Source organism: Taeniopygia guttata, chromosome 3 (genome assembly GCF_048771995.1).
Source record: "Taeniopygia guttata chromosome 3, bTaeGut7.mat, whole genome shotgun sequence".
Lineage (NCBI taxonomy): Eukaryota > Metazoa > Chordata > Aves > Passeriformes > Estrildidae > Taeniopygia > Taeniopygia guttata.
The window spans coordinates 79530930-79543342 of NC_133027.1; the positions used below are offsets into that span (position 1 = coordinate 79530930).

A 12413-nucleotide genomic window follows, 5' to 3' on the forward strand; every position below is an offset into this window, starting at 1 on the left:
ACATACTAAAAGATACTACTTCATAGATTAATTATGAAAAAAAAGATTGATTATACAAAAAGTTTTCCAAATTCTTTTGCACAGGTGAACTCAGTGCAGGTTTAAGATAAAAAAAATCTGTAAATGATGTCGTCAAAAGATGTTGAATACAAAATACATTCTGAAGTATTTTACAGAATGGCTGAGTTATCAAGCATAAGAACTGAGGATAAAGAATGTTAATGACAAGCAGCCACATACAGAACACAAAGCAATAATTTTAAATCAGACTATTTTGGTTTGTGTAGCCCTTTATTAGCAACTAAAATAGAAGATATCTGTTGTACATCACGGGTAGTAACTGACTATACTGGAGTTTTATTATATTCTAATACAGAATCATTTATAAATGCGTTGTTTTCCTTTTTTTCTTTTATTAAAAAGCTTCCGCCCCCTTTTTCCCCCCCTTTTTCCATTTACAACTTGCAAAACTATTCTGAAAGCTGAGTATATGTGCACAGGTCTGCAAAGAGTGCAAATTTAGGATATGGTAAATGCTTTACATGTTTTGTTTTTCAGGACAGTCTACCACCATGCCTTCTTAGCCATTACCTTTTCCAAAAAAAAACCCAAAAAACCAATTCTCACAAAAAGCTCTGATACCAGTCTTCCTTTCATTGTCCTAAACAAGAAAGCATTTTTAAATGAGTTGAAACTAAGGAAGGACTACACCTACTAGAAAAGAACAGAGTTCTATTAGTTTGAGGTTTCAGTATACCCAAAGACCAGGGACTGTATCTTTGTAAGGGCTAGGCTGGGACCCCGAATACAGAGTGTGTGCAGGTGACATCCCTGAGCATTCAGCAGTTCAGTGGACCATAAGTGCTCCAGCTGCATAACTCACTGAGCTGTCTTGCCAGTTTCGACACTGGCTTGACTGAGCGTAATTCAAAAATGAAAAGCTCATATTCATTCCATTCTTCTGGAGCTCATTGATAGCCTGAGGAGGGAAAAAGAGCTGTTTAAAAAAAAGGTATCAGTGAAATTATATTTCCTAGGTCTCAAAGGTCCTTGCACCATCTCTCATAAGCTCAGGATATAAGCACCTCCTAGTAACTAGTGGATCTAGCCCATTTCCATGCTGTTTCATTCACTGACCCTTCCCCCACTGCATTGTGTACATCCATGCAGTTCTCTAAAGCAACGCTGAACCTTTCATGAGACCCAATTTAGAAACAATCCTTCCAGTTCCATGGGGAATTTATACAGAAACACAGATGCAACAGAAAAGAACCCAACACTAATAACACTTTTCAGATTCTATTTCTTCCATCAAGGAGAAAGAAGGTACAAAGGTAATTTATTAAAGCATGACAATTGGCAAAAGTGAATTAACAGAATTTAGCTGTGATTCACTGCAAAACTAATAATTATCTGAGGGTAGGAGCTGGGTATATTTGCAGAGTTGTCATAGCACTGAACTTTGCTACATGCATCCCCAATATTGATAATGCTCATACAAACTTTTATGGACTCCACTTTAAAAGGTTCCTTTCTATGTTCTCCATTCAGACTACATTTCCAGTGAATCAAGTTTTTCCCTTCTAAAAAAATTAACAAGCTTGCTGTTTCAGATTTGAATTACAGTAAAAATACAGTGAGATTCATTCAAGCAATATGACAAATCTGCAGCACTCCATCAGTGCTATAAAGCAGCTGCAACCAAATTTAAGACAACTAAGTTAAGCCTGGTTTATGTCTGCACTGCATCACCAAAGCAGAATACAGTAAGCAGAAAGTAATCTGAATTCTAACTGCTGTTAATTTATGAGTTAATGGTGCACTAATAGTTACAGAAGTCATCTCTCACCATATTTTCAAAACTGAAAAACACTGCCGGACATCACAAGGCACTCACAAAAGCTAGCTAATAGCAATATAGAGAAAATAAATACACATTCATAAGTACTGACTCAAAAGAGTAAGTACATACTTCTTCAGGGAGATGGATCTATTTGTTCATTTATTTAGGGCCAAGAGAAAGTGAATGATCGCATTTCATTGAAATTCAAAAGGAATGTGCTATCTCATCACCCTTAGGGAACTGAAAACCCTCAGCCCTTTCAAGAGCTTACATTTGTCTATATGCAAGACACGAGGACTAGAGACCAAACTGAGCACACTTAAAAAAATAAATTAATTCAAGGTATGACACTTTAGAACTAAGGAATACTGCAGCAATGTTGTGTTTTACAAATGCAAAACATTTTCCCAGAAGTTACATTTTTCAACAAATCAACAGTTACTTACATTTAATAGCACTCCAATAGGATGTCTTCCACATATTGTGTTATGGTATTTCTTCAAGTAATTGCTAAAAGATACAGGATCTAGCTGCTCTATAATGCTCATACCCTGAAAAATAATTGATAGCAATAATTACATTACACATTCACAAGCATGTGTTTATACATCATCTATTTGTTACAACAGAGCAGGAGGAAAACCCCTCTGCTTTGTACCAAGGATATCAAGGGAATCTCAGCACGTGAGCTCTAGCTTGTAGTAATCTTGTTTCCTTTCCTTGCCAAACTAAAAGTGCAGGAGCTCTTCCAAAGCTGTCATTAATCCACAGATCTGTGAAGTTATCTTTGCAAATACCAGTGAAGCTCATGTTAAAAAAGCTCTGAAGACTAGTTGATCCCCACCATCCAAGACTGCCCTGCTTCCATAAGATTTGGTACAGCTATAACCAGGCAAATTTACTAGAAGGGCAAAGCAGGAAGAAGTTGTGACTCCATCTGCTCTCCCTGGTAACAAAGTTCAGGGCCAAGCACTTGTCTGGAACTTCTAGATGTCCAAAAATCCTAGATAAAACCAACACTATACACATGCAATTCACGTGCATAACAAGTGTGATGTATCCTGGACATATCAGGCATGCAAGGCAGTTGATCTGGGCATGGCCTGGCCATTTGCTCAGAGCATAAAAATCAGATCCAGAAAATCTCTAAAGCACTGTCAAGTTGGTGCACAACAAAAAAATGTAAGAACTGGGAGATGGTGTTTCTACTTTACATGAGACAGTCAAATGTATACATACTTTCCTTCGTTGAGAAAGAGACCCATGATCCCATGGAGTCATGCTAAGGATACCTGCACACGTGTGGAAAACCAAACCTTACACATATACAAACATTTGCATTCTTAAAAGCAAAAAGAATCCTACAACTCCAGATCTAGTCTACTCTTACCACATCCCATAAAGAGATCAAACACCATGAAAGTAGTTTAAAAATAAGTGTAAATCAATTATTGTCTTAGTTTCTTCATGGGTTTGCTCTTTTGCCTGTATTAGACTTCACCCACTTATCTTTTTCCTTCCTCAGAAAATTATTAATTCCCTTCACCAGGGAAATGAGCTCCAGACTCCCACTAACTCAATAAAATACATAGTTATGCTGCTTCTGTTGGTGAAACAGTAAGTTCTTCCTTAGAGACTAGGAAAAAACATGGGAATAACTGGAGGTTGATACTAGAAAAGGAGGCAATTTCTTCTAAGATTTCTGCATTTGCCCCAGCTCTTTCCCCTACTTTTGTGTGATAAAAGCCACAATGAAGGAAGAAGTCAGTCTGAAGTCTCCACCTCAAGAGCAAATTTTCCACAACACTCTGCAAGGATGTTGGCTGATCTGGCAGATATCAGCTAATTATTCAGGCTGGATCACTGCTTACAATGGAGCAGAAGATTCCCAGGAAAGCTGGGAAAACTATAAACAGCAATGATAACTACTACCCTTGTGTACTTTTGAATAGAAACAGACATAAGATTAATTCATAAAGAAATACGTTTTATGAAAAAACAACAACAACAAAAAAAAAAGCTGGCCAATTGGTGGTAAAAGCTCAGTTCTGGATTCATGGAGAGAATGTTTGGACCCCTGGCCAATAATTACAGCTGTTAATCACTCCAGATCTACAGAGCCTAAATGAGTGCCAAAAAAAAAAAAAAAAAAGGTAGCTATTTTCTAACTAGCAGTGATTACACAGATACCATTGCATTTCCAAAGTTTCCAAAGCATGTATTTCAACCACCTATTTACTATGTCAATATAAAGCTAAAGAAAGCAGTACTAAACTTGACTACATACTCAAGTGAATACTAAAGATATATAAGGCACTTACTCAGATACTGAACAGTTAATGAGAATATATTTTATCTGTTTGTAAAACCCTTTCATGACCTTTTAAAAACATGGAAATGGCTGCTCAATTGAGAGACTCATTTTACAGTTGTAAGTCACTGGAACATACTGGGCAGAGGCATTTGAGCATTTGTCTCAAATGAATGGACATGGATTTATGAGAATGCCTAGTAACCTTATTTCAATGCACAGTTCAGCACTGCAAAACATTTACAGCTATGCAATTAATCCCAGGGTTCCATACATCAGAGATGGAGAAAATCTATAGGGAATTGGTACAAACAGATGTCCTATAAGCATTAGGTTGAACTGAATTTTTCAATCTTTTGGATTTAAAAATCCTTGTGGCAGAGGAACAAAGACTATCAACCTTGTTTCTCAGTCTAAAATGGTGTTGAGGAACAAAGGAAACATTTTTGCCAGGTTGTGTTTTATAAAAAGCAGAGGTATATGAAGCTAATAATGTTCAGTATTTGAAACAACTCAGCTAAGCATGGCTCAGAACAGAGTTAAAACAGGTAACAAAACACACATGACAAAAGTGTAAGCACAGTTACACAGTTTATCACATGGTCATTATGGCATCATGTAGAAATTGCATACCTCAGTTACCCAGATACTGTTAATAGCATCAACAATATCCTAGCATAGTGCACTTAACATGATTAGAAAGTTACATTTTCAAATATCATCCCTTAATAGGATCAAGTATCTACAAGCTTACAAATAAACTTTAAAAAATAATAACCCCACACATATATCCCAAAACAAGCCAACAAAAACTCCCTCAAACAAACTATAGGCTCATTTTATATTATATGCCAATAATGCTTTGGCTGGTCACATTAAAGTTTGTTATCAGTTATTTCAGCTGTTTCTTCACATTTCAAGATCTAAACTAACAGGACTCTAATGGAAATGGAAACAAACTTGGTCTTAGTACTATCCAGCCCAACTATCTCTGCATGTGTGAGTCATTCAGACTACACAACAAATAACCACCAGGAAAATTACTGTCTAGGCACAGAGAACAGGGACCTGGGCATCCAGGCAGAGACTCCTAATCTTACATTATACCCAGCCTAAGAAGCCTGCCCAGGCTGGAGCACTGTGGAAGGTCCTGGCACACTGCAGCAGCACTGCAGAAGCCACCGGAATTCTGCAGGTCATTAGAGATACCTGAGAAGCCATGGGCGCTGAGCATTTTTCCTGGACCAAGTACTGGCTACTCCTGCACAGCACTGCTCCGTGCCTGCATTTTCCCCCATCAGCATTCAGGGTAACACAATCATTGACTCAAGCGAGGGTAAAGTATCCCATACCAAATTTATGCTGATATATAATGAGCAATGCAGTGAAGATTTAAGTGAGCATACTGCATTTTCAGTATAATCAATCAAAAACTATTACTCGTCAACAATGTCTTACAAAATACTTTCCCCACTTTATGTAAAAAGATAGTGTGTTTCAGGTTGTGATACACAAAGTAATGCACATCAGCTGCTCAGTTACAACTCTTCATTTGAAGGTTCTCCCCTAAGGTAGCCCTTCTAACCTCAAGGCTATTTCCTCCTTTTGCCATTACATCACAAAGTTGCTGTAGTCACAGTGGTCAAATTAACAATTACCATGGAGAAACTGAGGTCTGCCCAGCAATATTTCTTACTCTGTATTTGTTTTATGCTGGAGTCTAACGGCTCTAAACTTCAATGCCCGAAGTGTTCAACCATTTTTATACACTAAGTGAGAAAATACATTTATATGTAAGATCCAGTCCAATCAAGGAAGAGGCCATCAAACTCCCACAAAAGCATTTCTAAGGAAAATTGACTTCATCTTGCCCCAGAATACCTTCCTGCTTATAATGTGGTCAGCTGATTGCTTTCCTGGTTAGGGCCAATAAAATGAAGCCAGTTTTAGTACAGTTTTGTCTCTATCTTGATGCTGTTTTGTCAGTCTAGAGGCCTACTGGTCACCAAAGTACAAGTTCGTTTAGCACATCAAATCACATGAAAAAATCCAATACTTATCTAAGGAAATAAGAAGTAGTCAAGTGGGACATAAAATTGAACAAACTTCCAAAAACTGGAATAATGTGGCAGGGAGAGCTCTGTGATATTGCTAGCAATAAATCTCTGAAAAATCATCCAAAACAAAACCTTCTCCATATAGCATCTGAATATGGAGTCACATGTTCAGATATGCCATGATACAAACAAGCAAAAAATAACCACAGTATGCTGCTATACAGCATTTTTAGTATTCCAGTTAAACTTCAGACTGAAAAAGTATTTTCATAATTATTAAACAGTAGACATGATTTTCCATGTTACAAAAAAATGTCATTTCCATTTAGGTGAATAAGTACCAAAAGGAAGAGTGGTGCAGCAATGTATTCCCTAAAAGTAATTAAATGCCAAAGTCCAGTCTTTCTTCAAGCTTTCTAGAAATTAACAATGGGAGACTAATGTTTGTTAATGGACCATAATCTGCTCTCCTGCAAAAACACTCAAAGCTACCGATGCTGAGATTCTTTAGAAAAACACTTTTCTTGATAGAGAAGCCTCTCAACTGACTACAAGAATTATTAAAAGTGGGATAAACAGAATGAAGGCAAATTATTTACTGTCATTATTTCTATTCCAATGATAAATAGTAGAAAAACAAAGGGGTTCATATGTATACACAAGGTAAGAAAGTCTAGAGATGTCTCCAGCAGACAGGATTTATTCCTTCAAGACAAGGAAAAAATTAACATGCCATGAATAAGAACAGATCTCTGTTCTAAAAGATTCTACATAAGTTACATAAATGATGCAAACAGTTGTAAAACAAATTTTAAGGTTACATATTTCCAGAAGAATTACTTCTAATCCGTGCCTTAAGTATAGTCTTGAACATTAAATTGTTGGGGTTTTCTTATGTTAAAAAGAAATCCTTGGCTCCTGTGACTGCAAAGAAAATGCAACATAATTGGCATTGGACCTTTAGGTATGTAACATTCCTTTCAGCTTTTTGCCAAACCCAAAATGAAGCATGGTGTACTGCTTTTTCCCCACCACCTAGTACACAGTAAGGGGCAGGGGGAAGGCCACTCCCAGGGAAACTCTCAGTGGCTTTTACTTTCCTGACCATTGCAATGCCCTACTACAGCCTTTCCTCCTCCAAATGGATGTTGCTGAAACCTTTGCATAATCACAATGCTGTTTCCATATGCAGGTATCACAGCTATCAAGCTAGAACTACCATTCCATGGAACTACCAATTTTTCATGCATAATTTCTATTGCTTTTCAAAAACATAAGAGGGTATGTAGACAGAAATTACATTAGGGCATTTTTAGGTAGGCGAACATGCATTTTTTTCTCATTAATTATGCTTACTAGTTTATACCCACAATACAATTGTGTGCAGTCAGTAAAAGGGAGGATACTAGCTAAAACCAACAGCTAAATTCTTATTGTGGTAAACAAAGGAAAATTATACATTCAATAATATAGCTAATCTATTATATCTTGTTAGAAAAATTTCCGAAGTGTTCAAAGAAATGGAATGTACAGGAGAAATTTGTTAGTTAGTTCCACCAAATCTGAAAACTTACCATTTTATCTAGGTGCTCAATGGATCTATAAATTTCTCCTTGGGATTCATCATAGTAACTGTAACGGAACCTCTGACCTTGAAACAAAAATCATGTATAAAATAAAAAAGGGAAAAATTGTAGCTAAACCACTCCCTAATACTTACTAAATATTTGAAAGTATAATACTTATAAAGTAGTCATCTTCATTTATTTTATACTTTTTAGCTCCATTGAGGAAATTCTAGGGCAATCATAAAGTAGCAGCCCAGAAGTAAAGTAAAAAAAAATACATGATGGGTGGCTATATTCCTAAAGAGAAATCTACAATGCAGATCTGACACTGAAGTATCACTCACTAATTGCCTCTTAATACCTTAGACTCTAATTCTGTAAATTAAGAAGTATAACAACATTTCATTTTGCTATCCCTCTTGACAAAGTCAGCTGTGGAGTCATACTACTTCTGCTTGCACAACAATACCCACAGTAAATAAAGGTTAAAAGAAAAAACTCATGATAATTCAATGAGCAGTTCTAGATGGGTCATTAGCCACAACAGAACCAGGTCATTCTTATATACACCTTCCACCTATTCCACAATTCAAAGATGAGTGAAACATGTACTTATTTAGGTTGACCAAAGATGACAATGGAAAAAAAAGGAAGAAGGTCTCTTGTGTCACATATCTTTCTGAAGCAGTCACTTTTCCAGCTACTATTACACTTAAAAGAAAAATAGTATTATAAAGCAGGGCAGAAGTCAAGGCTTCTGGAGTCTTTGTAGCTCTGTCACCAAGATGAACTGAGGTAGCACTGGTGAATTAGCATAAATAATCCATTTGCTATCTCACCCAGCAGTAAAACATATAAAACTTATTTCTGCCAGAGGAATGTGGCCATGCCCAGTGAATTTTTAGCTAATTAGCTTTGAAAGTTGTTTTGAGGTGCTTAAAAGAAGAGTAAAAAGAGCAAGCAACTTCAATTACTTCATTGCAACAGTAAAGAGATGCATATAAATCCACACACCTTCACCATTTATTTCCTCCTCTATACTGAAAACATATTACCACATTAATATTTTTACCTCTTATTCCAGATTTTAAAGACTTTAACGTTCTGAAGGCATTTAAGTTGCAAAAATGAATTTACCAGAAGTTAAAATATTAAATGTTTAATAAAATACATTATTTGGAAATAGCTATAAAATATTCAATATAACCTTATAATGAAATATGAAACTTACCCCAATGGCAAAAGTCAGAAGAAACCACAAAGAGATTACTAGGATCAGCTAGGTATTTACTGAAGAGTTTTCCAAATTCCTGCTCTTTTGACTCACTCAGTGCTCCGACCAACACAGGAATAATAGTAAACTCATCCTTATGGCTTATAAGCAAAAGAAAAAAGGTTGTAATTCAAGTAACATCTGAAGATTTCTCAGGGCTTGCTAACTGAAACTGCAGAATGGTTTAAAAGATTGCTATTGACTTGGAGATAGCAATTTGGTAAAGTTATACTAGGATTTTGTTTTAGGACCTCAAAGTACTTCAATTTCAGAAAACACACACCCCCAAAAGCAGTATTTCTTTCTGCTGCAAAGTAAAACTACCAGGCAAACAAAAAGAAGACACAGTGAAATCAGCAATGAAGTAAGAATTAAATTTTCCCTATATAGATACTGCATGTTGGGTAATTCTCCAAAGTAAATGAAACATATATGAAAATGCTCAACACAGTACCCAAGTATATACTGATACTCTAAGGAAAATTCAAAACATAATGGCAATTAAAAAAAACACCAAAACAGGGGATGAGGCACATCTTAGGGAAGAAAGCCCAACACAGATTGACAATTTTTATTTCAAGTAAACATCTGAAACAGCAGCTATAAACACACCCCTGATTTCAAAATTATTGAATTTGGCTCCAAGCAAACTTAAAATACACAGAAAACTATTTTAACTTCTTTCAAAGACACCTTGAAAAGTAGGAGGGAAAATCAGCTATTGAAAAAAGTTCATGAAAGCATATCTAATATTAACTCTATTACGTAAACCTGTTTATAAGAGGTGTTATAACTTCATTATTTCAGTGTTTGCTTTGCTCACAGTTTTCAATTACAACAACATATCCTAGTCTCTGACCCTTTCCTTACCAAAATTTTTATCGTGGGATGGGGGAGTATGAGCATTATACACATCATAATGTCTTCTATGCCATAAAATGTATTATTATTTCCTACTGCACTTCAGGGTAGCTCAAATATTTAATGCACATAATGTTCCTTCTTGTAGAAGTAATTAGCCTAGTACCTTTCCATGGCTTTAGCAGTATAAGGCAAATGCATTTCAATACTGTGTTCATCTTCATCTGTCTGTAGGGACATGCGCTCAAACATTCCAGTCTTCCACAATTCTCCATAAACTGAAAAGAATTAAAGATGAGTTTTTACTACTTCTTTGCTTAGTTTTGAAAACTACCTCAAGTGCAAAAAGCAAGCTACAGTGTATCTTTATCAGAACATACTCACTATAAAAAATTACTTGCATCCAGGGGCCATCATAAACCACTTGCTTCTAAATAAATTCAGAACTAAAATTATGTTCAAGTCATTAAAATATAAGCATAATTGATTCAGTCTACAAAACTTGTTAAATCAGTGACCTTACTAGTATATTGAAAAAGACTCAGTCATTATACAAAACTAATTATACAAATAAAACACATTTGAAAATATACATGCATTTGCCCAGTTAATGAATTTTTATTTTCATGAACTGTCCATTATATGTTAAAAAAAATCAGATGAGCTATTGTTCGATTTGTTACTATTTAATTGATTATTGACTGAATTATGAAATATAAAGACAACCACAACTGATTAAGTAATCCACATTTGTAAGTTTTCTTTTTTACTCTCAAACATACTTGAGAGTATACAAAGTCATCTCCATATTCTGAAAATTCTCCACTGGATGATGAATTTGATGTAGGGCTGTGCCTCCTTCTCACCTCCATAAAGGAGCTCTACAGAAAGCAAAATATTTCTCACCTAAGGAAATTCAGTAGGCACCGTGTAAAAAGCCTGAATTAGTTTGCTTAATCACAGTTACAATGAAACACAACACATCTCTGCTAATTAGCCCTTCTGAAAAAGATACCATATCACTTAGGTATACCTCAAAATACATAAAAGCCAAAATATCAAATTAATCTTCATTGCACTTAGTTCAAAAGGCATTTCATGGACTAAGTTTCTAAGTTTGCAAGTTAGAAAGTCACATGCCAGAAAGTCATGTTCCTTTATCAGAAATCAAACTCAAACCAACTAAAGAACTTTTATTTCCAGAACACTTAACAGGAGAATGGAAAAGATGTTCAGTGAGTTATTATTTGATGTAACACTTTTTTTTAGTTTTAAAACCCTGAAGCACACACTCAAAATTGAAAAGATAAGCAAAAATTTGGAGGTCTTGCCATAAGGAAGAGAGACACTATGGTTATAATGTGACCATGTCTGAAAAAACCAGAATCGTTCAGAAGTTCATTTTTTTTTGCACTTGTATGCCACTTACAGCAAGGAAATGCCCAACAAGAAGAAAGTCCTCAGCACTGCAGTACCACAGTCAGCACCCAAGCCTCAATGATGTCCAAGCTCTACAATGCACTTACTCTTTTGGTCAATTCGAAGATCATACAGAGGTGTTCTGTAAATGTCCACACTGGAAAGTGCACATCGGGAGAGGGGCACATGATGGGAAGGCCCAAGAATGAAAATCTTTCGGCTACAACAATTAACACAGAAGGCCACAATTAGACAACTGCAATTGTATAGCAACTCAGCTTAGAGTAACAGGTTTAATAAAAAGCATACAGTGATACTCTCTCATGGCTGCAACAGTTTTACTCTGTTGCAGTAAGACCCCACATCAATCCGTGGCCCAACCTTGCTTGATATCTCAGGAATTATGATGAGATCAGTTCAATAATGCTCTAGCCTTAAATCTCTTAAGCAGGTTATACATCAGAGGGCACTCATCAGCTAGAAATTTGTCTGACTTCACTCATTTAGAGGCTGAATGATGCGTTACAGCCACTTGGAACAGATTTTTGAATTCTCTCCTTGAATTAATACACTACTCAGCACCTTCAATAAATACAGGATGAAATAGCAATTATGGGTTTATCATCTATTCAGAGTTTTTCACTTATTTACTTTATTAGCCTTACTCAGATTTCACTAAATTAAATTTTAAGTCCTTCTCAAATGCTGGGTTTATGTTGTTTCATGTTATGTTTTTTTTCTGCTGTTGCATCAACAGAGACTTGGACAGGCACATTCATAGCTTTAGCTGATACTGTAACCTTTTACATGTCATGACATCATTATTTCATCAAGTCCTCAGTTCCTGGCTCCTGATTAGATGTTAAGGGCCTCCTGCCACAGGACTTAAAAGGAAAAAGAAAATATATAGGCAATTCAGCTTTTCAGATTCAGGATTATATTATCTTGTTTCTGGCACTGTATTAAAGGGGTGGGGACATGTAAAGTTCTCAGGGTTTGGTTTTCTTAATCCCTTACACAGGGAGTACTATAACAAGATATACTAAAACACAAACTCCCTGCAAAGCTAATAAAAACAAAT

The 12413-nt window shown here is 35.9% G+C and overlaps 1 protein-coding gene across 2 annotated transcripts in view; it reads right to left on the minus strand.

Moving 5' to 3' along the window:
* Positions 1 to 272: 272 nt before the first annotated feature.
* Positions 273 to 12413, minus strand: part of MEMO1 (mediator of cell motility 1) — a 28301-nt gene continuing 16160 nt past the window's right edge. The window contains exons 4-9 of one of the 2 annotated variants that reach the window (XM_030268426.4): positions 11440 to 11552; positions 10080 to 10191; positions 9011 to 9153; positions 7786 to 7862; positions 2290 to 2394; positions 273 to 979 (exon numbers count right to left, since the gene is read on the minus strand). In XM_030268426.4, coding sequence (XP_030124286.1) covers positions 848 to 979; positions 2290 to 2394; positions 7786 to 7862; positions 9011 to 9153; positions 10080 to 10191; positions 11440 to 11552 — 682 coding nt within the window. In that variant the 3' untranslated portion in view covers positions 273 to 847. The other variant, XM_072927182.1, reaches the window with a different exon arrangement.